The sequence below is a fragment of the Carya illinoinensis genome, chromosome 11 (assembly GCF_018687715.1).
Source record: "Carya illinoinensis cultivar Pawnee chromosome 11, C.illinoinensisPawnee_v1, whole genome shotgun sequence".
Lineage (NCBI taxonomy): Eukaryota > Viridiplantae > Streptophyta > Magnoliopsida > Fagales > Juglandaceae > Carya > Carya illinoinensis.
The window spans coordinates 8,860,228-8,883,738 of NC_056762.1; the positions used below are offsets into that span (position 1 = coordinate 8,860,228).

The window sequence follows — 23,511 nt, forward strand, 5'->3', positions numbered from 1 at the left end:
ACCATTCTCTAAAAAAATGATAACATATGAACGTATGGTTAATTATTTATAAATTCTCTTGCAAGCTAAGATACAATCACTTGAGTTACCCCAAAAAGAAAACATGATGTTCATATAACGAAATCTCAAATATATAATCTTAATGAAGATGTGCAAGCTCTTGTAAATTTCTAGATTATATTATTTAAAGACTTCAAAAATATGGGTATTTCTTTTAAAACCATGCTTGTATCTCAAGGGAGAGAGAGCCCACATGAAAGGTCTATTATTTTCCATAATGAGCATTTATATTATGGACACTTGGGAAGAGGACACCTCAAGCAATGGTAAATATATATATATATATATATATATATATAATGTGTGTTTGAAGCAATCAATAGGAAGTATATAGGGAAGACCTTAATTAAAAGCCAAGCTACAAGTAAAAGGTGTCTCGGGTAATTATATAATTTCGATAAGAAAAAAGGTGCTTTTTTTTTTCTCATATTCATTCAACCATTTAATAATTAGTGATTTGAATATACAAAGACAGAACCAACCCCAATGAGTCCAAAGAGACCCAACTGTTAAAAAACAATGCCCAAAGCAACTCCGTCTCTTCTGTTTTTTGTTAGTTTTTAGTTGTTGGCCAATCCATTCATCCAAAGCACCAAACCCCCTAGAACCTCTAACCTACCATTGTGAGAGAGAGAGAGAGAGAGAGAGAGAGAGAGAGAGAGAGAGAGAGAGAGAGAGACCCATTAAATAAAACTTGAAAATATAGCCCATTTGCTGAAACGTCCCATTTCATCTCCCTCTCCTTCTCAATGGAAGATGGTACCCCAAAATCTCCAATGGCAGAAACAAGCAAGATTATCAGAAGATCAGTCTACGCTTTCCTTCAAAGATACCACTACTTCACCTCCGCTGCTGCGCTCCTTGCCTTCCCCTTCTCCGTTTCGGTTCTCCTCTCACAAGCTTATGTCCCTTCCTCTTCAACTCTTCTACCAACCATATACAATCGCCTGAGAACTCTCTTTGATGCTGCAGGTTTCCCGTCCTCTTTAGAATTCTTCACTGTTCTTAACCAGAAACTTTCTGAAACCATCTTTTCCTCCATTCTTACACTTCCTTTCACCCTCACCTTCCTCCTCATCACGAAAGCATCTATAATTCAAGCTCTCAAACAAAACAAACCCACATTTCCTCCTACATTTTCTTCAGTACTTACCCTTTACAATCCACTCCTTCTCACCCACTTTTGCAATTCACTCTTGATCCTCTCTGCCAATGCAACCCTCTTCTCTCTTCTTTTCTTTGCCTTTAATTGTTTCCAAGGATTCGGCTTCTCTTCTCCCAACTTCCTCCTCTTGCTCTCAGCTGCAGGGGCTGTGCTCTATTCCATAATTCTGGCCAACGCCCTCATAGTTTGCAACTTGGCAATGGTTGTCTCTGGCATGGAACGATGGGGGGGTTACATGACAATACTAAAGGCTTGCGTTTTGATGCGAGGAAGAACTTCAACGGCGCTATCCCTGGCGTTGCCCATCAATATGGCCCTGGCTGCCGTTGAAGCCTTGTTCCAATACCGGATTGTGAGAGCTTATCATTTTGCCGAAAAGCTTGGCTCGTCCATGGTTTTTGAGGGAATTTTCATCGCTTACTTGTATTCCATTTTCGTTGTTCTAGAGACCATCGTGAATTGCATGTTCTTCAAAAGCTGCAAGACAGATTCTGCTAGCCTATCTTGCTCGGTTGAAATTGCAGAGGTAGAAGGTGATCATGGTTACACCAGTTTAAGAACCAAAGAACTTATTCCATGAAATTACCTTGTGGGAAACAAACAGTATAGATGGCCTCGGTTCATGAATTTCACGGAACAAAGCCATGATGTCAAGGAAAAAATGTTCATCATGTAGAATCGATTATTGTTGCTCGAGGGGAAATCAGGCAAAACATACGGACATCAAAGACCCGCATTGCAGGTTGACCTCCAACGAGATGCAAAACGGGAAGATAGGAATTTAAACGCCATTTCATTATATTTCTATTTGTTATATTCAATACAGTTCACTATGTTCTCTTTTATTCTTTTTTTCACCTCTTTTTAACATGTACATTGGCCACCTTTACAGAGTGAATAATATAACTGCTTTGAAAAAATCAATTTGCAAGCCTATTTTTTTTCTTATTTTTTTTTTTTTTAACAAAAGGAGGACGACACCTCCACATTTATTAAAAAACCCTCACTAAGACGGAGGATTCACCATAATTACAGTAAGACAGCCCAACCCAAAAAAGACCCACAACCAGCATCCAACGGCTCCTAACGTCTAACATGTGTAATGAGTCTTACGGTAATTGGTATGTTTTTACATCAGTTTGTAAGTAACAAAACATAACGCTAACATTGTACCAGAAAGAAAGCAAGAAGTACAAGATGAGCCATCTACAAGTCGTATCTTATTCTTGAGTGCGTGCGTGCAGAAATGGCAGCAGAGGCAATGCGGTTTATGTGCAACCCCGATCTGCCTTCCTTTTGGCAATGCCAATGCTCCGAACAAAAACTTTAGGGGATCCAATTCTGAAAAAAGCAACAGCAAATGGCAGAATACAGATTGCTGGATTTCAACAACTAGTTGCCATGGTCTTGCCCTTCCGCTATTTACATTCAGATCCACAAGGCACCATTACCAGTTTCAATTTGCAGAGGAAAGTAGAATTTGTTTTTGTTTTTTTATAAGTAAAACAAGGAAAGCAGATTATTAGTATAAACAAATTGTTCTTCGATATGCGAGTTCAATCAAGTAACAAATAAGGCAATAGTTCTTTGGAAGGCAGTAGTTTTGGGACACACAAACCAGCAGAGTAAGAGAGGAAAGACAAGAACCTTTGACGTTTCATGAATGGTAAATACTAAATATTGTGCTGACAAAGAATCAAGCAAAATAAACAAGCAATTTCTACTGCAGCCTGAATTTTGTTTATGTTACAATTGCACTAAGAGAGAGCCCGTCTTCTAACATATATTTCTGAACCTGAAACCTATACAATATCTTTCGTGACGGGTTCCTATCAAAATCTCAATTGGAAGGAAAAGAAAAATAACTAACTTTTATGTTACATGGGAAAGAATGAACTCTACAGAGAAGGTTAGAGCTTTGTACAAGGGTTTCATGGTACAGTTCGAAACGTGTGCTTTACAATGCCCAAGGCATCCACTCTGGCGTCAAAAAAATATGCCAAATGAATGGTGAAAATGGAAGCCGATGCAAAAATGAAACACTGACCCGAGATTAAGGAATTCCCTCTCAAAACGGTGCTGGAGGGGTCAGATTCATGATTCATCACCTCCATGGCAGTCGTCCTATATGGAGTACCTCTGCTTCTCAGTCAATGATGGCAACCCCCAAATTTTTGTCAGCATTTGCTCTGCTGCGAGATATCTAATGTATTGGTCAGTGGACCATGATCCTCTGATCGAAAATCATCCAAGTAAAGCATGTTCAACTAAGAATTCTGCGCAATTGAAGTTCTCAGACCTCAACAAGCACTTCTGCCTTATTTAAAACACAGTGGAAGGCTTACTGTTGCACCAGTACTGAAGAGAGCCAGGCTTCTGACCATCCAAACAAGCTGGTGTCCTTTGGCCATCATTTAGTCACCAAAAATGAGGCAGAGCTCGGCTGTAAGGCAGGAGCTCAATGTACTATGCAGTGGTAGATAAGCTGATTTTCACCTATCTTGCTGCCTTCCTTGTAAGGTTAATTCCCTTCGCCTTCTCCATTTCGGCCTCCTTTTCAACTTTCTTCTTCTCCAGCTCAGCCTGTTTGCGATTCTCCTCATGTGCTTTCCGAAACAGCCTTACAAAGTTTAGGAGTGTTGCAGTAACTGCATTTATTTAATGCAGCATTCAGTTTAATTAATTACCACAAAGAAATAACAGATAACAAGGGACCACATTAATTACAATACTGCTCGATGAAGGATCAGGATTAACTTACACCAAAATGTTACAGCACTCAATTGACTTTCTATTACTTTGGTATTTTGCACCAGCTATAACTTGAACAATATGTAATGCATGCATGTGTGGATATACAAATCCAGTTTTCTTGAGTTCCCCCCCTCTCCCGACCTAGAAAAAGAACAAAAAAAAGATCTACATATGCTTGTACAAAAACAAACAAACTAGAATAATAGGAGGGTGGTGAAACTCCATTCGCCCGCCCCCCCCCCCCCCCCCAAAAAACAAAACAATTGGTCTTTTTTTCATTACTTCTTTCCTTATTTTTCCATTATGACTACTACTCTTAAGTTTCCGTCGAGAAATCTATATAGTTTTTTGGATTGGGTTTAATCATTTTTATGAAATCCTTTTCTAGTCTGCAAATGCTTTCCTCCATCTTTTCTTCGTCTCCCTAGAAACTCACTTCACAAAATTGACATTCTAGAGAATGTGGCCCCAACTTTAATATGCTGTCTAATGGATCTCACCACAGATACATGTAGTTCAAGAAATAAAAGTAATTTCCCAAGCCACATTCAAGACAACAAATCATTCAATTCCGCCAAAGGTGGCTTCCAAACTCTATCTAGCCAAAAATATATTTTTGTTTTGGATAAGTCCATAAAAGATTGGTATGGATTAGTCCGCTCTCTATCTGAAAAAGGCCAAAAAGTATTAATAGAGGGTTTATTGATCCTATGGAAAAAGTATTAGGACTAATAACTTCTATAAGAAAGAGTAGAACATATTAAATCACCACTTATCTCCAATTAACCTAATGGAAAGAGGTGAATTTAATCATTTTAATTTTTATTCTATGTTTCTAACACTTCCACTCACACATGGGCCTAACTCCCTTATTAAGTATGCCCAACATGTGGAATATTTAATTCATATTAAGGGTGACGCATGGAGTCAGGGTTGATCTATGCTTTGTTAGCATAGTGATCGAAAGCTTAAACAAATGGGAGACCTGAATTTATTCATTTATTTTATATTCTAAAAATCCATACATTTTATATTCAATATAAGTTGATATTATAACTTACCTTGCTCAAATGGGCAACGGGCAGGATCCTCACCAAAATATAGCGCAAGTGCATCTGCATTTCTACCCTGTACGCGAAAGAAGGATTATGAAAAACATAATCTTACCAATCAAACAAATAAAAAAGAAAGCATGATCTCATAAACTCTTCACTATATAAGATAAAGTATCATAAGATAAAGTATCAAAGAAGTAGTTAATATCATATCAACATACCACCACAGAGTATAAATTGGTAACAGATGCCACCTCTGTCTCAGCAACGCCAACAAACTCTTTCAATGTCTAGAAAAGGAGAGTTAGAAAAGAAACAGAAACATGAGAATCCAACCAATAAAAAAGATGTGCATATTCCATTGCAAAGGGAAATATAATGAATAATCTAGTTGATATTAAGTTCAGTACAACCAAAAAGTACCTTCGCACATAGTGTTGTATGAGGTCAGACCAATGATCAATTTTTAGAGAAAGAAGAATGTTTTAGCAAGGATATCAGATCTACCATTTGATAATAAGCAAGTATTGAAGGACTCAAACGTTAGACAATTGCATAGAAAAGAATGGAACAATGACCCTTAATGTCTTCCTCAGGTTAAGGAGGCAAGGTAAGTAGTATGCTTATGTTCATGCCCTTAAGAGTTACTTTCTTGACAAGTAATCAAAAAGCTTATCAATGAAAACAATAGACATGGCCCATGTACACAGGACATAGATCTACGTGATTTTCTTGTCTCTATTGCACCTACTTACTTAGGGCATTCTTTGTATTGTACTTGGCTATGCCTATTCTTTGATTAATATAATTTGTTTACTGATAAAAATAAATAAATAACAGAGACACCCAAGCATGATTAACAACCGATACAAGAAAATCATGGATATTCAATCCATTAAAATCTATTGCAATTGACCAATGGAATAAAGTAGTGGAAAAGAAAACTCTAGGCTCGTCTATCAGCCACTGCAGCATCTTGATCTCTAGCAATCCTAAAGAGGGAGGGATAAACATTCTTTAGAGCCGAATCCCCATACCAAATATCATGCCAAAAATTAATCATTGTCCCATCACCCACCTTGTATTTAAAATAATTGACAATTCCCCCCAAGCCATCCGAATAGACTTCCACAAACCTACCCCATACACTCTTCTAACTTCATTAGAGCACCAACTCCCCCACATCCTTCCATACTTAACATCAACAATATTTCTCCATAATAATATTTCTCCATAACGCATCCCTCTCAAGGTGATACCTCCATAGCCATTTCCCAAAAAGAGCTTTGTTGAAAAGCCTCAAATTTCGAACCTCCAATCCACCACAAGAAACTGGTGAGCAAACCTTGTTCCAACTAACCAAGTGGTGGATCTTGCCTAAGCAATTGGTGGATCTTTTTGCATGTTGGCAAGGTTTTAAGGGGAGTCATCACATTGTTGCCATATGGAAGATGATCCCTTCATGTTTGATGTGGTGCTTATGGTTGTAAAGTAATGGGTGGTGCTTTGAAGATAGAGAACGCTTGATGGGAGAACTTAAGAGAGTTTTTCTTTAGTACTTTGTGCATTTGGGCAAAGGCTCTTGTATTGAATGGAGATCATCTTCATGATTTGCTTTTAGGCTATTCTAGTTCCTAGCTTGTATTTAGGTGTTTTCTCCTGTATACTTCTTGTGTACTTGGGCTATGGCTATTTACTTGTCAATAAAATTCTCTCATTACTCATCCAAAAAAAGTATTCCATGTAGAACATGTACTCATGCAATCCTTTCACAACTCATTCAACCAATGCGACTAAACTATCTGGGATATCACAGAGAAACTCTTATAGAAATCATGATTTGGAATTTACGAGGCAGGCAAGAAATTAGCTCTACTTGACTGTCGATGCGTCATACAAGCTCAAAAACAAGTATTCTTCACCCTCCAAATGGCTACGCCCTAAATTATTGATGCACAACATGCAATGGGGACATTGTTATAGATTTGTCAACTAGCATGGAAATTAAATCATCCTAATGAAAGCGCAAAACCAATATGAAACCACATAGGATGCCAACTTCACCGAATTAATAACCGTATAATCTCATAGTAACTCAAAAGTGCTATCTATTGAAACTCATCCATCCCTGCAATGAAAAGATAGTTTTAATTGGAAAAAAAAAGTCAGTAAGTTATACATTGAAATACTTTTCTTCGTTTGCATTTTTAATTATTTTTAATTGAAGGAAAAACCTTCATTTGGATTTCCGCTCATCATCTATGTATTGAATAAATAATGACCCATCAATACTAGATTATTTTTTTGATAAGTAATCCTGGATTATTTTCCCACAGGTAATAGTCAAAACGATGGTCAAGCAGCTAGCTGAAGAGAAGAATATACAGACACGTGTCAAGCCAATAAATGCAAACAATTGAAAAAAAAAAAACATAAATAGATAACTGAAATTGTAATTTGAATTAAATGTATCAAGAAGCACTTTTTGATGACTATGTAAGAATTAAAAATCCTATTAAAGAAAAAACAACACACCTTACGGAAGACTTCAGATACAGGGCCATCATTTTCAGATGCACTCAGCTCCTGCTTAACCTTTTCTAGTCCCTTGATTATGGCTTGCATTTCTTCTGCTAAAGACTTCAGTTGTATCTGCAATGAAAAAAGACAACAATGTAAGCATCATCTAAAGGCAATATTCAAACTCGCCGTCAACAAACAAATGGGTTACCTTAGTAGCAGCTTCCAGGCTAACAAAGTCCAGGTGAAAATCAAGAAGTTCTGGTGAATTATTAGCCAAAAGCTGAGTAAGAAGAAAAAAAATTCAAATTCAGCTTAAAAGTGTAATCACCATTAATATACAAAACGGAACAAGAAATCTGACAGTAAAGAAATCCAGATGTGAATGAAACACATCTGGCTAGCAAAAAAGACCAGTACAACACTAGTACATACTAACTAAAAGTTTCTAAAGCATTTTCCTCTATTGCTTATTATTATCTAACAAATTACTACAACAATCCACATCATTTATCTTTCCTGAAAGTTGAGCTGCTATAATTTTTGTGAAAAACAATTTTACACAACCTTCTACTGGCTAATTGGGGTTAACTCGCTTGAAAGTGGTGTTTTGAGAAGTGCAACTGTCAGAAACAATGCATCAATCAAACAAGGAAAAGCATCAGCCTCAAAGCATGATGCAATGAACATTTAATATTGACCCAACTCATTTGATATAACTCAACTCGTTTTAGTCCAATTCATTGGCTTTTGCTACAGCTCTTGATAAATTTTCAACAAAATAAATAAGGTCAACTAAGCTTGAACACTGGCTACCCCAACCCATGTTGCAATCCAAAACTTCAGAATAAGAACTCCTATGAGCCACAAAAAAATGATATTAGTAGGCATAAAAATAACAATATTTAGGAACCATACCTTGCATAGATAATGCATGAGTGTCATCTTACTGTTAGAAGCTCGGGTATCTGTGAGCTTTAGAAGACTGTCCAACTTAAATCCAATTGCAGATCCTATATGGTTTAGGATCATTTAGAATTAACATGAAATAAGCTCTTAAAGATCCCCTAAGCATTGGGGGTTAATAAGACATGACATCAACCCAAAGAAGTCTGCAGACAACCTAAATATTATGGTACAAATTATGTAGAGATGCAGAAACTATAATAACCATATTATAATGAAAGGAAAGAACCCTAACTAAAAATACATACACAAGTTCCAGTATTTTTTTTTCAACTTCAATTTCAGAACCGATCACGCATTCAGTATACAAGCATGTGCCTTGAAAATGAAAGTTTCGCATAGACTACCATTTAAGAATTTTTTTTGATGAATAATACCATTTAAGAATTAAGTAGGTAGCAGTGAATTCGAAAGAAGTTCTCAAACTTCAAACTGACTAGTAATGTATTAAATATAAACTCGGAACAAAAAATTGATCATAGGGATTTTCAACAAAATCCCACTCTTCTTTCTAAAGCCAGTGGTACTTTAAATCCTAAATCAGAGACAAAACTTAGCTAAAGCCCACTGATAAGCCATTTCCAACAACTATAATTAGAGACTCATCGGAACATTTCTGAATGTACCGTATAATGGTGCTTTAAACCTACACAAAACTCTTCGTGCTCTCCAAATTACAACCATAGCTAATGTTATTTATCTATGTCTAAATTAAATTCAGCCATGTCAACACCGCAGAGCATTAAATAAATAGTAGTCGACAAGCATTTATAAACAACTTCTCCTCATAATTCTATATAAAGAATTGGAAGTTGGCAGTGATCACATTTGCCAATTATTCATAAGGGAATGATGTATAAACCATATTAAGCAAAAGAGAATGAAACCTTCCATTATGTTCTGAACTAACAAATGAGGATAAGAATCATATACTAGTTAAGATCCTTACCCCTAGCAGTTCCTTGGTTTAACGTGTTTCCAATAAAAAGAATAATCTTCATAACTTCCTTCAGTTTGCCTGATTTCCGGACCTAATTAACCAACAAAAGACTACCTAAGCTAAAAAGAGAACCATAGAAACTGTCATGGAAGATTTGCAGCCATTAGTGACATACCTCTTCACATGCAGAGTTTACAGTGCTCAAGCTCTTTTTAAATTCTGAAATCTGCAAAACGGTTGACGGTAAGATGAGGGTGGCCAAAAAGACTAATTCGTGACATTCAAGAGTTTATAGAAATCAAACATTGCGGTTACCACCAAACCTGAGAGCTGAACTGAATCTTGAAAGAGAATACTCGTAATTTTGACTCAACCCGAGGCACTTTCATCAGCTCCAAAAAGTACTGAAAAGAAAATAAAACACAAGGGATGCTTCCAGAATTAAATGGACACCATATATAAGAAAAACAAACAACATTAGGTAATTATAAACAAAACAATCTTCAGACTCCCATTGGTTGGATTCAAATTTGAATTCAAATTTGAATTTAAAAAGAAAAAAAAAAGTGAATATAAATTTAGGGATCATATTAACAATAAATGCTTTCAATTTGGTATTTTAGGACAAACCGAAAAGGAAAGCATCTCATCTATTGATAAGAATAACAATATAGGGGACGGCAGGGACTTTTTCTTGATACCAAAAAGGAAAAGTGAGGTTTTATACCAAGTGAAAATGGACAAGAATTAAGATGCAACAACTTCTCATTTAAACAGGTCAGCACACAGCATAATTGATATAGAAACCTAGTTGTTCTTCTTAATCACTAGAACAGTCTTACATAGAGAGAGAGAGAGAGAGAGAGAGAGAGAGAGGAGAGAGAGAGAGAGAGAGAGAGAGAGTTTAAGATCTAGTAAAGAAGACAAAAACAGATCAGATTTGAGAATATCTACATGGCTAACATGCATCAGGTACACAATAATGCATAAATCAACAAAGTATAGCATTTATCAAGTAAAACAGATACACATGTTCAAGATTGTGATTCAGTAGCCGATAAAAAATAACATGTCAAAAAGAAATTTGCAGACCTGTTCACACTTTCCCAACTTCTCTTTGTCACCAGTATAGCCCTAAATAGAAAATAAAATGGAACTCAAAATCGAAAAAATAGAAGCATAGAGAAAAGAATATGCCAGATAATATACTCTACCCATATAAACATAGCACAAAGACTTCAATGCGAACAATAACCAACAAATTCCCAACGAAACATAGGGGGGAATCATAATAGGTTAAAGCATCACCTTCAAAAGTTCCATCTCCTCTTTGGTAGGACAAAATTTTATGAGATTATCCACCTGGTCAGCATCTAATACAGATTCATCCATTGCTAGAACCGCAGCCTAACAATATGCATACAATAGACTGTTAGTTAATACCTAGTAGGAACACTATTCAGTAAACACGTTACCACTCCATAACCAACGATAAAAAACCAAGAGAACAAAATTACTTATCCCAAATTATTTTTACCACTATACACTGAATATTGGGGACACGTTTGGTATGCAGAATAGACCCCTAGAATGGAATATATTCTCAAGGAATAACTATTTAATAGTTTGCTATTTTCATAGCCAGAATTAATATAAAAAAAATCTTTAAATAATGTGGATGGCAGGCCTCCCTTAATGCTGGGGCTCGACCAACTACTGCTGAAATAACCACCCCCAGGCTGTCAGGGATCGCCCTCATGGCCACCAGATATTGTTTTTCCAAATCAAAGTGGCCTGGGCACCCCCAACAGCCCTTAGGGGTGGTCTGACCACCCCCAAAATGTTAAACCAATTATATATATATATATATATATATATTTGAGGTTGAAGAATAAATCAATGGGTTTTTTGGAAATAAATTGCACAACCTGGGTACTTCTGGAATTTGGCTCCAATTCCAATGAACCCCTTATGAGTTGTCACCAAAGAAAATAAAAAGAATCTCCATTCTACATACCAAATGTAACGCCTCGATGGAAGGCCCAAACCATATGGCTTATACTCCAAAAACACTAGTCAATGATACAATTGGAACCCCATTGGAACCTTATCAAAAGCAAGAACTTCTCCTTCCCAAGCAATGTGGGATCCCATACACCACCTACCCTTATCCTTATCATATGGGGGTATCACACCAAACCTACCCCAAAAAATAATAAAACTAATCCACTCCAACATGCAGTATTGTACAATATTTCAAACATCACATGCAATCACACATCCACAACATATTCCTCAGCAATATGTCTGAAAGTAGAGTTCTTAATTTACACAAACATGGTCCAACTGTTTTTTTTATAAGTAACCGAGAAACAATAGGCATGGCCCAAGCACACAGGACCATGGTGCAAATATTGGACATTGCATCACCAATGTCAAACATGATATACTGCAGAGATACTCCCAAATGCTTCTGATAGATTTCCACAAGCCAACTTCATGTAGCCCCTTAAGTTCTCAAAAGTCACTGTCCTGACCCTTCGCCACATTTCAACCTCAGAACATATCCTAAGCTAGTCTCTCTATACAGAAAAATGCCAAGAGAAACTAATGAAAAATACTAAGCTTCCAAAGTTCCAAAACATAAACCATAAGGAAGAGACCAATTCTTAATCCACCCTATGAAATTTGAACCTTGAACCATCTCCCACACCGCCCCTCAAGAAAAATCATTCGTAATGTTCTTTTAAATTGACCATAAGAATAAGCATGGTCCCTCCTGAGCAGGAGGTTAAAAGGCTCCCCAAAGACCCCAATCTGGGCGAGGAAGGCATCGAAAGGAGACCCTACAGGTGGGTTGCTCCTGGCTGATCTCTGGTCCTTGCAAACAAGGCACCGCGGTGGAGGTGACAAAATTGCTGGAGGATACATCTTTTACCTCGGGGATTAGTTGAGAACTAGAGCCTTATCTAGGGCAGTGAAAGTTCTCGGATACCTCGTCATCCAAAAAAGAATAAGCATGGTGAAAGTGGACAGATAATAGATCAACAAGCCAGAAATAGTATTGTTCCTAAGAATAATAGTCCAGCCTGCTTTTTTTAAAGTAAAACGAGGGGTGCAACACGAGGACTTCCCAGAAAGATTGAACAGTCTGGACTGCTTTAAATAAGCAAAACCTTGTTTTTTTCCTGCTCTGTAGGCCTCCTCTCTGTCCTCTACATCTGGCTTAGTATTTTGGATTCATTCATCCACGCAATCACCACATTCCAAAGAGACTGCAAATTAAATGTTCACGAAGGGGCAAATCCCAGCATCACAATTACCACATTCCAAACTGATTCAGTCTTAAAACCTAATATAAGAGTAACAAAATTTTTACTGGCACACTCTTCTGTCACTTATTTATCAGCTGGCACCTAGAAATTGGAAATTTACCCGAAGTCTCAAAAGAATATTTCTCTGATAAGTAATATAATTTTATCAAAAGCATCAAGGGGCGCAACCCTAGTACGCTGGATGCATACAAAAGGATACACCCAAATAGTACGAAAAGAAAAAAGAAAAAAAAAAAAGGCAAAAGTCTTTGGATTCTTGAAAGCTAGTGAATTGGGAACTTGTGGGAGCAGCCATGCAAAAGTCTCAAAAGAACTTATATTGAGTCAAAACACCATGCGTTCTTCAGAAGGGCTTTGGGCGATAGAAATCTAGAACCAGTTTACTTTTTTTCTCTAACACTATTCCATTAGTGGAAAAAAATAATTTAAAAAGGAAAGTGGCAAACAAGCGTTCACAAGTGCATGAACATGCACACAACATGAAACATTTGAAAATGCATCCTCATAGACCTTTCCTAAAAACATGTTTACAGAGACGGTTAAAATGGTCTTCTCTGCTTCTGTTTTTTGTTCTCAGATCAAGAGCATGACCCACTAAAGGCAGCAATGTTATTATCAATGTGTTCACTGACCATTGCTCTGAAATAGAAGTTGTCCAGGACTAGTCAGTACCTTTAAACACAAATCAAAGCTTCAGTGAGATCAACCAGGTACCTTCCACATCTACAGAAGAACATACTTTTTCTAGAACACACACTGCCTCCTTGCAGTATTCAATCTATTCTTCAACGAAACCTACCACTCTGTCAATCTTTCTAAAGCCAGCACCTTGATGCCATTTGGCATATCGTGAGTTTGTATCATAAAAACAAATATGAAGCCAACACCTCGATGCCATTTGGCATGTTCGCTGTACTCGGTTCACCATGTTTACTTAATTTTTTGCCTAAAAGCGGATGTATTTTAGAATTTCAAGCATTACCACGGATTTCTAAGCTCGTAATTTAGTGGCATTTCCGTTGAATACTCAAAATGTCCCCCAAATAAGTCAACGTTTAAATAAGAATTCAAGCTGTATTATTCCTTACATCATTTGCATACATAGGCGACACTTTTGATGTCCCGTATACTCGGGCCTTTGTCTACTTTATGCTCAATAAAATTTTGTTTATCGATCAAAAAAAAATTATTTATATATTCAGGGAGACTCTTATAAAAACATAAGTCATCAATACCTGTCTAGTTTTTCCCATGACTCACTTTTATGGAGCTAAAAAATATAAACGACGCAGAGCTTTGCTGGAATCATCAGGTTCAATTAGATATAGTCAGACTTACAAGGATCATATAAAAGCAACAATACATGTTTTTTCAAAGGCCACAAGTTGGTGCACCACAACCAATCGAGTTTTATTGTGTTGTTTGGTGGTCAACGACACATCTTGCATTAAAATTATCACAGAGTTTTGGATTTATCAATCTTTAGCATCACAACCCTATCAGCTTGGAAAACAGCCTTTGTTGCCTTTAACACTGGTGACAAGTTAAAAATCATGGTTTAATGCTTTGTTTGCCCCCAAGGGGTTGACCCAAGTGGTGAAGGTCTTGGTCTTGGGATATCATTCTCTTCAAGGTCCAAGGTTCAACATCTTATGGGTGCAAACAATTCTTTGGTGCCACACCCCCTGGTGAAAAGCCAGAAATTTAACCAGTTCCGTGTTGGAAAACTTCTGAGGGTGCAGTGCACAGGACCAGGGTTTCCTCTGCATGGGTGGGTCCGAAGGGCCCTGCCTTGAAGAGGTTCCCCGACATTAAAAAAAAAAAAATGCTAGGAAAAAACAAAACTTTCTTCTACGAGGACATTAAATCAAAGTTCCAAATTTTGTTCCATTATGGCCAGAGTTTGCCTTTACAGTGCAATAATCAACATACTTTAACCCCATCATTCCGTTTTTTACTTCGGACTGTTCCAACCATTCCAATACGGAATGTTTCAGTATCAGTTCATAATTTTTTATTCCAGATGGCATTTCTATAATTTTTTAATCTAGATGGAATTTCTATAGTTTTTCTCAATATTTAGATTCTCAATTTGTTCCTTCATTCCCTTTTCTTTCTTCTTTTTTTCCTTTTTTTTCTTTTTTTTTTTCTTTTTTTTTTTTTTTTTTTTTTTTGGGCGACCTCATTCTTTCTTTTTGGGTTTACTTTCTTAGCCCTTTTTTTTAGTTTTCTTTTTGTGCGTATCTAAACTCAAACGAATATTTTTTTCTTGATAAGTAAACCAAAGTGAATTAATAACATCTTCAGACACAAATATATCAGCCATTATTTTTAAAGTATTTCCAAAATGGTACACCGGTACCAAGATATTTCATTCCAGTATCAAAACTGGAATGGTCACTAAAATGGAATTCAAAACTTTGCATTAAATCCAACTATCTAAAATTCATGTACAGCAGAAAACAGAGAATAAACTATATTAATCTAACAAACTTGTTTATTATGTATTTAATAATCTAATATCTTTTGCATTAAAACCCATCATTTTAGAGAGAAATAGTCTCTCTGTCCACAGATCATGAAAGACATCAAACTTATATAAAAGCGAGGACTATATGGCTCACCATCATATCAGAAAGCGGCATCTTTACTTTTGTGAGCATAATTTCAGTATTGTTGGCTCTCCTCAGGTCAATCTACATGAATTTATAAGACAAGAGAAATAATATCAGAACATATTGCAAAAGTGTCAAGGGTTAAATTCAGCTTTAACCATCAACAGTCAACACGTATCACCAATATAAACCCCATTCTAACAAATCAAAATATATATATATATATAACCCATTCTATTTTAGTTATTTTCATCATCGAGCGTATTGCCTTCCTTGTTTATTTCCCCTTTTGAATGTACTAAGTGAAATAAAAATTCTCTCCATACACCAACAATATGTTTTTCTTCTGTAGAGAAGAAAATCACGAATATTAAGCCTTGTTTGATTTCTTCAATTCTTCAAAAATTTTCAAAAAAAAAAAAAATCAACTTCAAACCAAACATCTTTCACATCTCAAAAAAATTATCTATTTCAACCTTTTTTTTATAAGAAATTTTCTATTTCATCTTTTCATCCAATCGTTTGCCTATATTTCAGTGAACAGAAAAAAATCATAACAGCTTTTAAAAATACCAAAAAAAAAAAAAAAACCTTAAAAATTATATTCAAATAACTTTTCAACTCTACCCCCATCCACTTTCACAAATTCCAATACAAAACATATTTCGGAAAAAAAAAATATTATTCAAATTTTCCTATCCAGCTTCACAAAACCCAATAACAAACGCATCTCAAATTTGTCAAAAAATTCTCAAAATTTCCTTAACCAAGCATACCCTTAATTTTTTGCATATATAAAGGGACTGTTGACTTACAACACCATCTTCCTCATATGTGCATATATATTGATATATACACATAAACACACTTTATCAAAGAAGCATTTATGTTTTTTAGTATCTAATAAAAAAATTGATGAAAGATCAATCCTAGTCTTGGAACAAATGGAATCTCCCTCCCCATGAGCGCTCCCCCCCCCCCCCCCCCCCCCCCCCCCCCCCCAAAAACAAAAAAAAACAAAACCCAAAGAAATAAAACAAAACAAAAGGAAAAAGGGCGGTCGAGTGGGGAGTCACAGGTACAACCCCATATAGGAATGAGATTTGTATTAGCCTACCACAATAAGGGATCAAAATTTATTGAAGTATAGCCCTGTTCTTGTCGTATATCGGAGTACGCATGTGCTTACAATCTGAATGCTAAAAAAGAAATGCACACTCCTATAGTTTCTTCTGCCAAATTTTTTCTCAAAAAAAAAAAGTTTCTTCTGCCAAATGCTGGATTGATATGACTTTCTCATCCTTTCAAAATGGCTATTATCGATGCCATTATTCAAGTATTTACTAATTGAAAATCTTCTCAGGTCAAGAACCGGTCACAAATCACATGAGTATAAGTTTTTTATATGTACAAAAGACTGGAACTTTTTTGAGTTGATCTGAGATTATATGAAGGTAAACTATATAATCAGCACTCAAAAACAATTTTTTCAACAACTGAAATTATGGGACGCTACCAAGGAAAAAAAATTCTAAGATGTAATCAAAGTTATATCAGATTACCAGGTGAACTTTTTCAGCTTTGGATCCAACAGACTTGCGTCGCGCCCCAGATTTACCACCTGCATCAGCAGGTTTCGAAACAGTAGCAGAGAAAAGGCTCTCTAACTCTGACACGTCAAATCCCGGTGCACTAAAACAAAAGGGTGCAAATATCACCGATCATGAAAGTAAGAATACAGAATTTTCATATATTAAAAAAAAAAAAAAAAGGAAAAGACTGTCAAACCTGACACATCAAATTCTAGTGCACTAAAACAAAAGGGTGCAAATATCACTAAGCATGAAAGTATGAAAAAAGAAACTTCATGAACTAAAAAAAGATATTATGGGAATTGCGGCTGAAATGTTTATGGAAAAGGAACACATAAGTTCTGCAATTGTAAGTACTAATTTGAACAGAAAGAGAAGTTGGAATACATTTGAGAGTCTCCATATCGCTGCAATTCTTCCCACAAACTTCCTTGCAAAGCCCTAGTTACCTTGCTCCAGTGCAAAGGCTTCAAGGAGGACCTTCGAGGAGCTGTAGTAGTTGGTCCCATCCCTGAAGGACGTGAAAGCCCACGCCCTCTCCCAGAAGACAGAACTCTTGCATCAGCCCCAGCATTTGGGCCTCTAGTACCTAATGGTGGAGGGGGAGGCGGTCCAACGCCTGGCGGTTTAGGTGGAGCTGGAGGGCCAGACACACGAGCTCCTGGAGGAGGTGGAGGAGGTGGTGCTCCATGTGATGGGGGAGGTGGGCCTCGACCTATAGGAGGTGGTGGAGGTGGTGGTGCTCCACGCATTGGAGGTGGTGGTGGGGGTGGTGCTCCACGCATTGGAGGGGGTGGTGGTGGTGGTGGTGCTCCACGCATTGGAGGGGGTGGTGGTGGCGGTGCTCCACGAATTGGAGGTGGTGGTGGGGGTGGTGCTCCACGAATTGGAGGGGGTGGTGGTGGTGGTGGTGCTCCACGCATTGGAGGTGGTGGTGGTGGTGGTGGTGGTGGTGGTGATCCACCCATTGGAGGTGGAGGTGGCGGTGGAGGAGGTGGAGCTCCATGAACTGGAGGTGGCGGCGGAGGAGGTGGAGCTCCACGAATTGGAGGTGGAGGTGGAGGTGGAGGAGGCGGGGCTACAAGTGCCGAAAATTGTGGGAATGGTGGTGAAGAAGGGGCTCCAAATGATGGAGGTGCTGGTGGTGGTAGAGGGGGAGCGGATATACCAACTCCAAGGTTTAGTGCAATTGATGTGCTCGCAAAGGGAGGAGGGGGAGGTGGAGGGGGTGGAGAACGTATCACTGCATTATAGACAATTGATGAAAAATCAGACTTCCGTGGGGGCGGAGCTGGCAGAGGCAACATGGTAGCACCATTTTGCCTATGTAAGGGAGGAGGAGGAGGAGGGGGTGGAGGCAATAGAGGTGTAGACATTTTGGACACAACATTATAATTTGTTGAAAGCGATTGTGGTGGAGGCACAGGTGGAGGAGGTGGGGCACCCTCTGGCATGGGCAAAAAAGTAGATAGTGAAGAGATATTATAACGCTGAGGCGGTGGCAATGGCGGAGGTGGTGGGGGAGGAGGGGGCACTACTTGACGTGGTGCTTGATTCGGTGAGCAAGAATATGAACCTTCAATTGATTGTACTAATGAGGGTGGGCAGGAAGGAAGTATCACATGTGCAGAGCCTGAAGGCTTCACCAGATCCAGCTCACCACTTTTCGGATCATTGGTAACATCAGTTGAAACCCCAGTGGCAGGAATATCCGTAAGAGAAGAAGCCTTTAATTTCGAACCTTCATTAGAATCCTTGAATGAAGCATTAAAGCCAAGAGCAGCCGGTGCACTGTTATATCTTGATGGTGGATGCAATACATGCGTTGAATTAGTGTAAGAGCCTTTGTTTGGAGGAATCCACCTAGATACTGCATTTGGCTTTGCTAGTTTTGCATGAGCTCCTTGGGGTTCTTGCTGTTTAGTCATTTGTTCGGAAACAACTGTATCTGCAGCTGGTTGTTTCTTGAGGGCAGTAGTAACTAATTTCTCAGAATTCTGTATGGAGACATCAGCAATCAACTTTTTCTGGGGAGCGTTGGAAACTAAATTCTTCTGTGTAATAGTGTTTTCTCCATCACCTTTGTCTTCCAATTTGCCACACACATCTTCAACCACTTCCTTGGTTACCAGATTTAAGTGCATATCAGCAGAAGCTAATATGGAATTTAAGTTCATAACACCATCATCAACAGTAATGTCTTTCACTAAATGAAGAACAGAATCCAAGTCATTCAGCTTATACTTGACATCATCCACAGCGATGTCCTTCACTACATCAATATTAGAATACAACTTTCCATCCTGCTTGTGAGTTCCATCATCTGATGCACAGTCTTGAAATGTGTGAGGATCCAAATCCTCCTTCCAAACTTCTTTGTGAGTTATATCATCCTGTATATTTTCATGATCCACATGATTTTCACACTCTCCCTTCCCTTCCTGCCCATCAACTACATTGCTAAAGATCTCTTCCACCTCAAAAAATTCCTCAGGCGAAGCACTTTCTGTCTCGTTTCCATCTTCGCTCGCTACGACTGTAGTAAGAGTAGGCACAACAGCATCAGCATCCGAAAAAAGTACCTGATATACATATGAGAATCAATTCAAATCCTACAGCTTCAGGAAAAGACACTTCACATGTAAATGATAATAAATTACCTCAGCTCTAAAGTCCTTGGGGAATTGATCCTTCACATCCCACAGGATATCAGTTTCGTCGCGGTTGAGCATCAAAATGTTTGAACGCACAAATGCTGTGTGGAACACAACTCTGAAAATCATCTCCTCACGCACCAGATCTTCATCCAAATGGACACACTCAAGAACAACATCTCCTTGAACACGGCAATGAATATCAATTTTCACCAGCATACACTCTGCCTGCTGATATAGTTCATGAGACCACATCCATATTTGGAAAATCTAACTTTTAGTTTCATATTTGTGACTTAGAAATTACCTGTAGGTAGTGGCGCATATGCTTTTTTGTCTTTGAAGTTGAAAACAGAAGCTTAGAACTTCTGTTAGCTGGTGTTGCGGGGTCCTGACCATAAACGCGTATAAAAGGCCTGCAGCCTTTTCCCCCATCAAAGAGTGGAAGGACTCTTAGTATCAGACAATCCAAAAGTAAAGGTGTATCTGATGGAGGCCAATCAGAACCCAAATTTCTTCTAGAAATATACTGAAGATATCTCAGCTGGGACGGCTGGGGGTTTAAAGGAGACAAAAGATGAAGAAGTTCCTTTGGAGCCTGCTTGTAGACCATGTCAAGAGTCTTCTGCTCCCCACTGTACTGTTTTCGGTATAACAGAAGACCTGCAAGCATGAATGCAAGCACAGGCCATCCTCCTCTTTCACAGTGCATCAACAGCACATTTTGTTGCCCTTCCAATGACAACCAGCTTTCACTTGATCGAAGGAAGTGATGAATCATCTCTAATGGCAGCAGCGGACAACCTTCATATTGACGAGGGTAATCCATAACCGTCATGTCATATTGAGACAATATATCTGAAATTTGGCTTCGCCTCTCCCCTTCTCTAAAGTTAAACACCATGAAAGAAGCATCAGGAAAGTGGTCCTGTAACTGTGCTACAATGCCACCCATGTACACTCTATACTCATCTTCTTCCAAAACATCAGCGGAGAAGCAACAATCAAACACTAGAAAAGAAGAAAAAATAAGTAGGACGATCAGCACTTGTAATTGGTATATAATCTTCAAAGTAAAATATGTACCAGAGAAGGAAGTTGAGAATAGTTACTAAACTCATAGTAACAATCAATGTATAGAAAGGATAAAATCTTCTAATAAAAATAGAATATACTGGGTCAAAGAATGGTTAAAGATTTGTGTTCAGAAAAGCTTCTTTTTAAGAAGAACAAGCAGCTAATAGCCAAGAAAAAACAATCAGTTCAAAAAAAAAAATATCAAGAAGAACCATCCCATGCCATAAAATAAGCTTCAGTGAATTTAACCAGCACATTACTACCCTTGCAAGCCCTAAAACAGGACCGATAGCCTTCAAGTTGAGAAAATGTCTACTGATGAAAAAAAGTCTTCAAAGTGAGAAATGAAAAGGAAAGCATGGGCATGTCAGTTGCCCAAAAGGCAGAATCATCACAGAACAAAACATCCACATTTCTCAGACTTAAAAAAGTCCAAAATGTTCACAAAATTTGACCATATTGATACTTCTCTGCTCCTCCTTACTGAATTGTTGCTTTGTTTTCCTCCACCTTTTCTTTTCTAGCCTAATTCTTCCATATATAAATTTTGATCCCTACTAAGTATGAATTACTGTTGGTACCTCCAACCTCTAACTCCAATAGAGTTACGGTGGGTTTTATCTAATCAATTCAAGTTCCTGGTGCTTTTAGGCTCTGCCTCGGTTAATATTCGCACCCCATGAACCAACATTAGAACGAAATCTCAACAAGCAGGAAACTACTTCCCCAACATTTGCTTAATCACCTAGAGAAGAAACTACGTAAGAACAGAGTACCAAAACGAAATTCACAAGAGAAGGCCTCAAGAAAGAAAAAAGGCAACAAGATTCACAATGCACCATAAATTATTGCAGCAATGCAATGGAACTCCAACAAAAGAAGTTATGAAACTTATTTTTTATAAGTGGAACTCGTGAAAACCTAAATTGTATATAGAATCACAAAATGGGGCAATTCCACAACTTCACGAAGAAAACAGAAATGACCGAAAGCTCGAGAATGTCACCATTGCAAGGGCACTCACAGGCTGACGACCAAAAAACAGAAGGCAAAATGAGCAAGAAACGAAAGGGGTAAAAGGTACCGTAGACCCTTTCAGAGATCTCGAGAAGCCGATCTGGCGGCTTCCGGTAGAAGAACCTTCGGAACAGCGCCATATGATGGCGCTGTTTCTCCCCTGATCGGATCCAAACCGAGAATTGGAATCAAAAACAATCCACCAAGCAGAGCAATGCTGCGATCCCAAAAGAAAACCCACCAGATCTCGGACTTTCCCAATTCAAGCACAAACCCAATTTTGTTTTTTTTTTTTTTTTATTCACCCCTCCAATCGACCTCAATTCCGAGAGTCGCACAAGGAAATATCAGATAGGAAAGCAAATCATAGCTAGAAGATTCCGATACTAATCCAACAAAACCAGGACTAGTCTAAGAGAAAATAACAAGCTTGGTCAAGAAAAAAGGATGAGAATTCGGAATGGAATTCCACGGATTTAGAGAGAGTGAAGAAGTGACAGTGTTGGGAAATGCGGGAGGATATTAAAATCCAGAGGAATTCAGCATTGTCACGTGGGAGAGAAAGAGAGAAAATAGACGTATAGTCGGATTGAAAAGGAGAAGACTGTATGAGAACATCCTTATCTCCTGAAACAACAAAAATCAAATTTCCTGGGTTGTCTTGAGGTTTTTTTTTTTTTCTTTTTTTTTTTTGAAGGAGGAGGAGGAGGAGGCTTCCGATCGATCACACCGGTCGTGGCTTTCTCATGACTTTTCAGAAAAAACCAAACAACCCAGAAGAGACACTAGCAGAGAGACAAAGAAAGAAAGAGAGAAACGGACAGAGAAAAGCTTGGGCAAGCGCAGGCACTAGGTAGGCAGGCAGCTTGGGCAAAAGGGGCACGGCTCTGAATTTCTCCATCATTTGGACCCGTTGGGTTTGCCTCCATTATTATATCATTTTCTGTAACGTTGTTTTCTTTCTTTTTTTTCACCTTCTTCTGTGTTTGGTGTTATATGGGTTACATTAGTAAAAATAGAGTAATGTATTTTTCTGTTTATGATTCATATTTTTGGTTGACTATCTTACTCACAAGTGAAGATGGGTATAATTAATGGATTAATTACATTAGTGAAGATGTATATATATCCATGAAGATAATTAAATCCATCCTAATTCATGGTCCAATGTCCATAAAATATAAGTTAAATGAAATTATTTATAAAGTCTTAAATTATGTAAATCATCCGCATTCTATTTGGAAAAAATAGAAAATATTTAAAACCTACATAGAAAAAACAAACTTTTTCATGATGGGTCCCACTTTTCAAAATGAGTGCGCAGGACTTAGACAAGTCACGTGCAGACATTTTGTTAAAAATGAGTTTCACTAATAAATAATATATGTTTTTACCTTCTTTTCATAAAAGAAGTGGGGAGAATTTATCTATTTGAAACTTATATAAATCATTATTTATATTTGCATATATTTGATATTCAGATGAAACTCTCGTCTCATCTAAATATATTATTACAACTTTCAAATGCTCATATGTTATTGTTATAAAAGAAAATATTCAATAAAAAAGGGATGAGACCCAAACCCCATTACCATCAATAATACATTTTATTATCTAAATTACCCGATTATATGCTTTTGAAATGTGAACCAGAGGCCTAAGGCAAAGGGTTTTTTGCATGAACAACGTTAGTGCAGAGAGTAAAGACAATGCAAAGTGGTGCTAAAACTACAATCCAAGTCAACTGTGTGCTTTGCTTGT

The 23,511-nt window shown here is 37.7% G+C and overlaps 2 protein-coding genes across 5 annotated transcripts; one reads left to right on the forward strand and one right to left on the reverse strand.

Moving 5' to 3' along the window:
• The first annotated feature begins 809 nt into the window (after positions 1-809).
• LOC122282189 lies at positions 810-1,805 on the forward strand. The gene has a single exon (XM_043094139.1). The coding sequence runs from the start codon at positions 810-812 to the stop codon at positions 1,803-1,805; it is 996 nt and encodes a 331-aa protein (XP_042950073.1).
• Positions 1,806-2,921: 1,116 nt separating this feature from the next.
• Positions 2,922-22,665, reverse strand: LOC122281081 (formin-like protein 20). Of its 4 annotated transcripts, none has more exons than XR_006230135.1 (18): positions 21,818-22,664; positions 19,964-20,667; positions 19,663-19,884; positions 17,390-19,584; positions 16,973-17,102; positions 15,420-15,491; positions 10,769-10,867; positions 10,553-10,594; positions 9,784-9,864; positions 9,636-9,686; positions 9,470-9,551; positions 8,473-8,567; positions 7,766-7,837; positions 7,570-7,686; positions 5,256-5,324; positions 5,041-5,107; positions 3,571-3,873; positions 2,922-3,428 (listed from the first exon to the last, which is right to left on the reverse strand). XR_006230135.1 is itself a non-coding variant. In XM_043092333.1 (18 exons), exons 1-17 carry the CDS (start codon positions 21,888-21,890, stop codon positions 4,020-4,022), a joined length of 4,272 nt encoding a protein of 1,423 aa, XP_042948267.1. In that variant the 5' UTR covers positions 21,891-22,664; the 3' UTR covers positions 3,731-3,873; positions 3,987-4,019. The 4 variants fall into 4 exon arrangements, 2 of the variants coding, with proteins under 2 accessions (XP_042948266.1, XP_042948267.1); XM_043092333.1 differs by lacking the exon at positions 2,922-3,428 and adding an exon at positions 3,987-4,120 and having other exon boundaries at positions 3,731-3,873; XM_043092332.1 differs by having other exon boundaries at positions 2,922-3,873.
• Between the last annotated feature and the right edge of the window lie 846 nt (positions 22,666-23,511).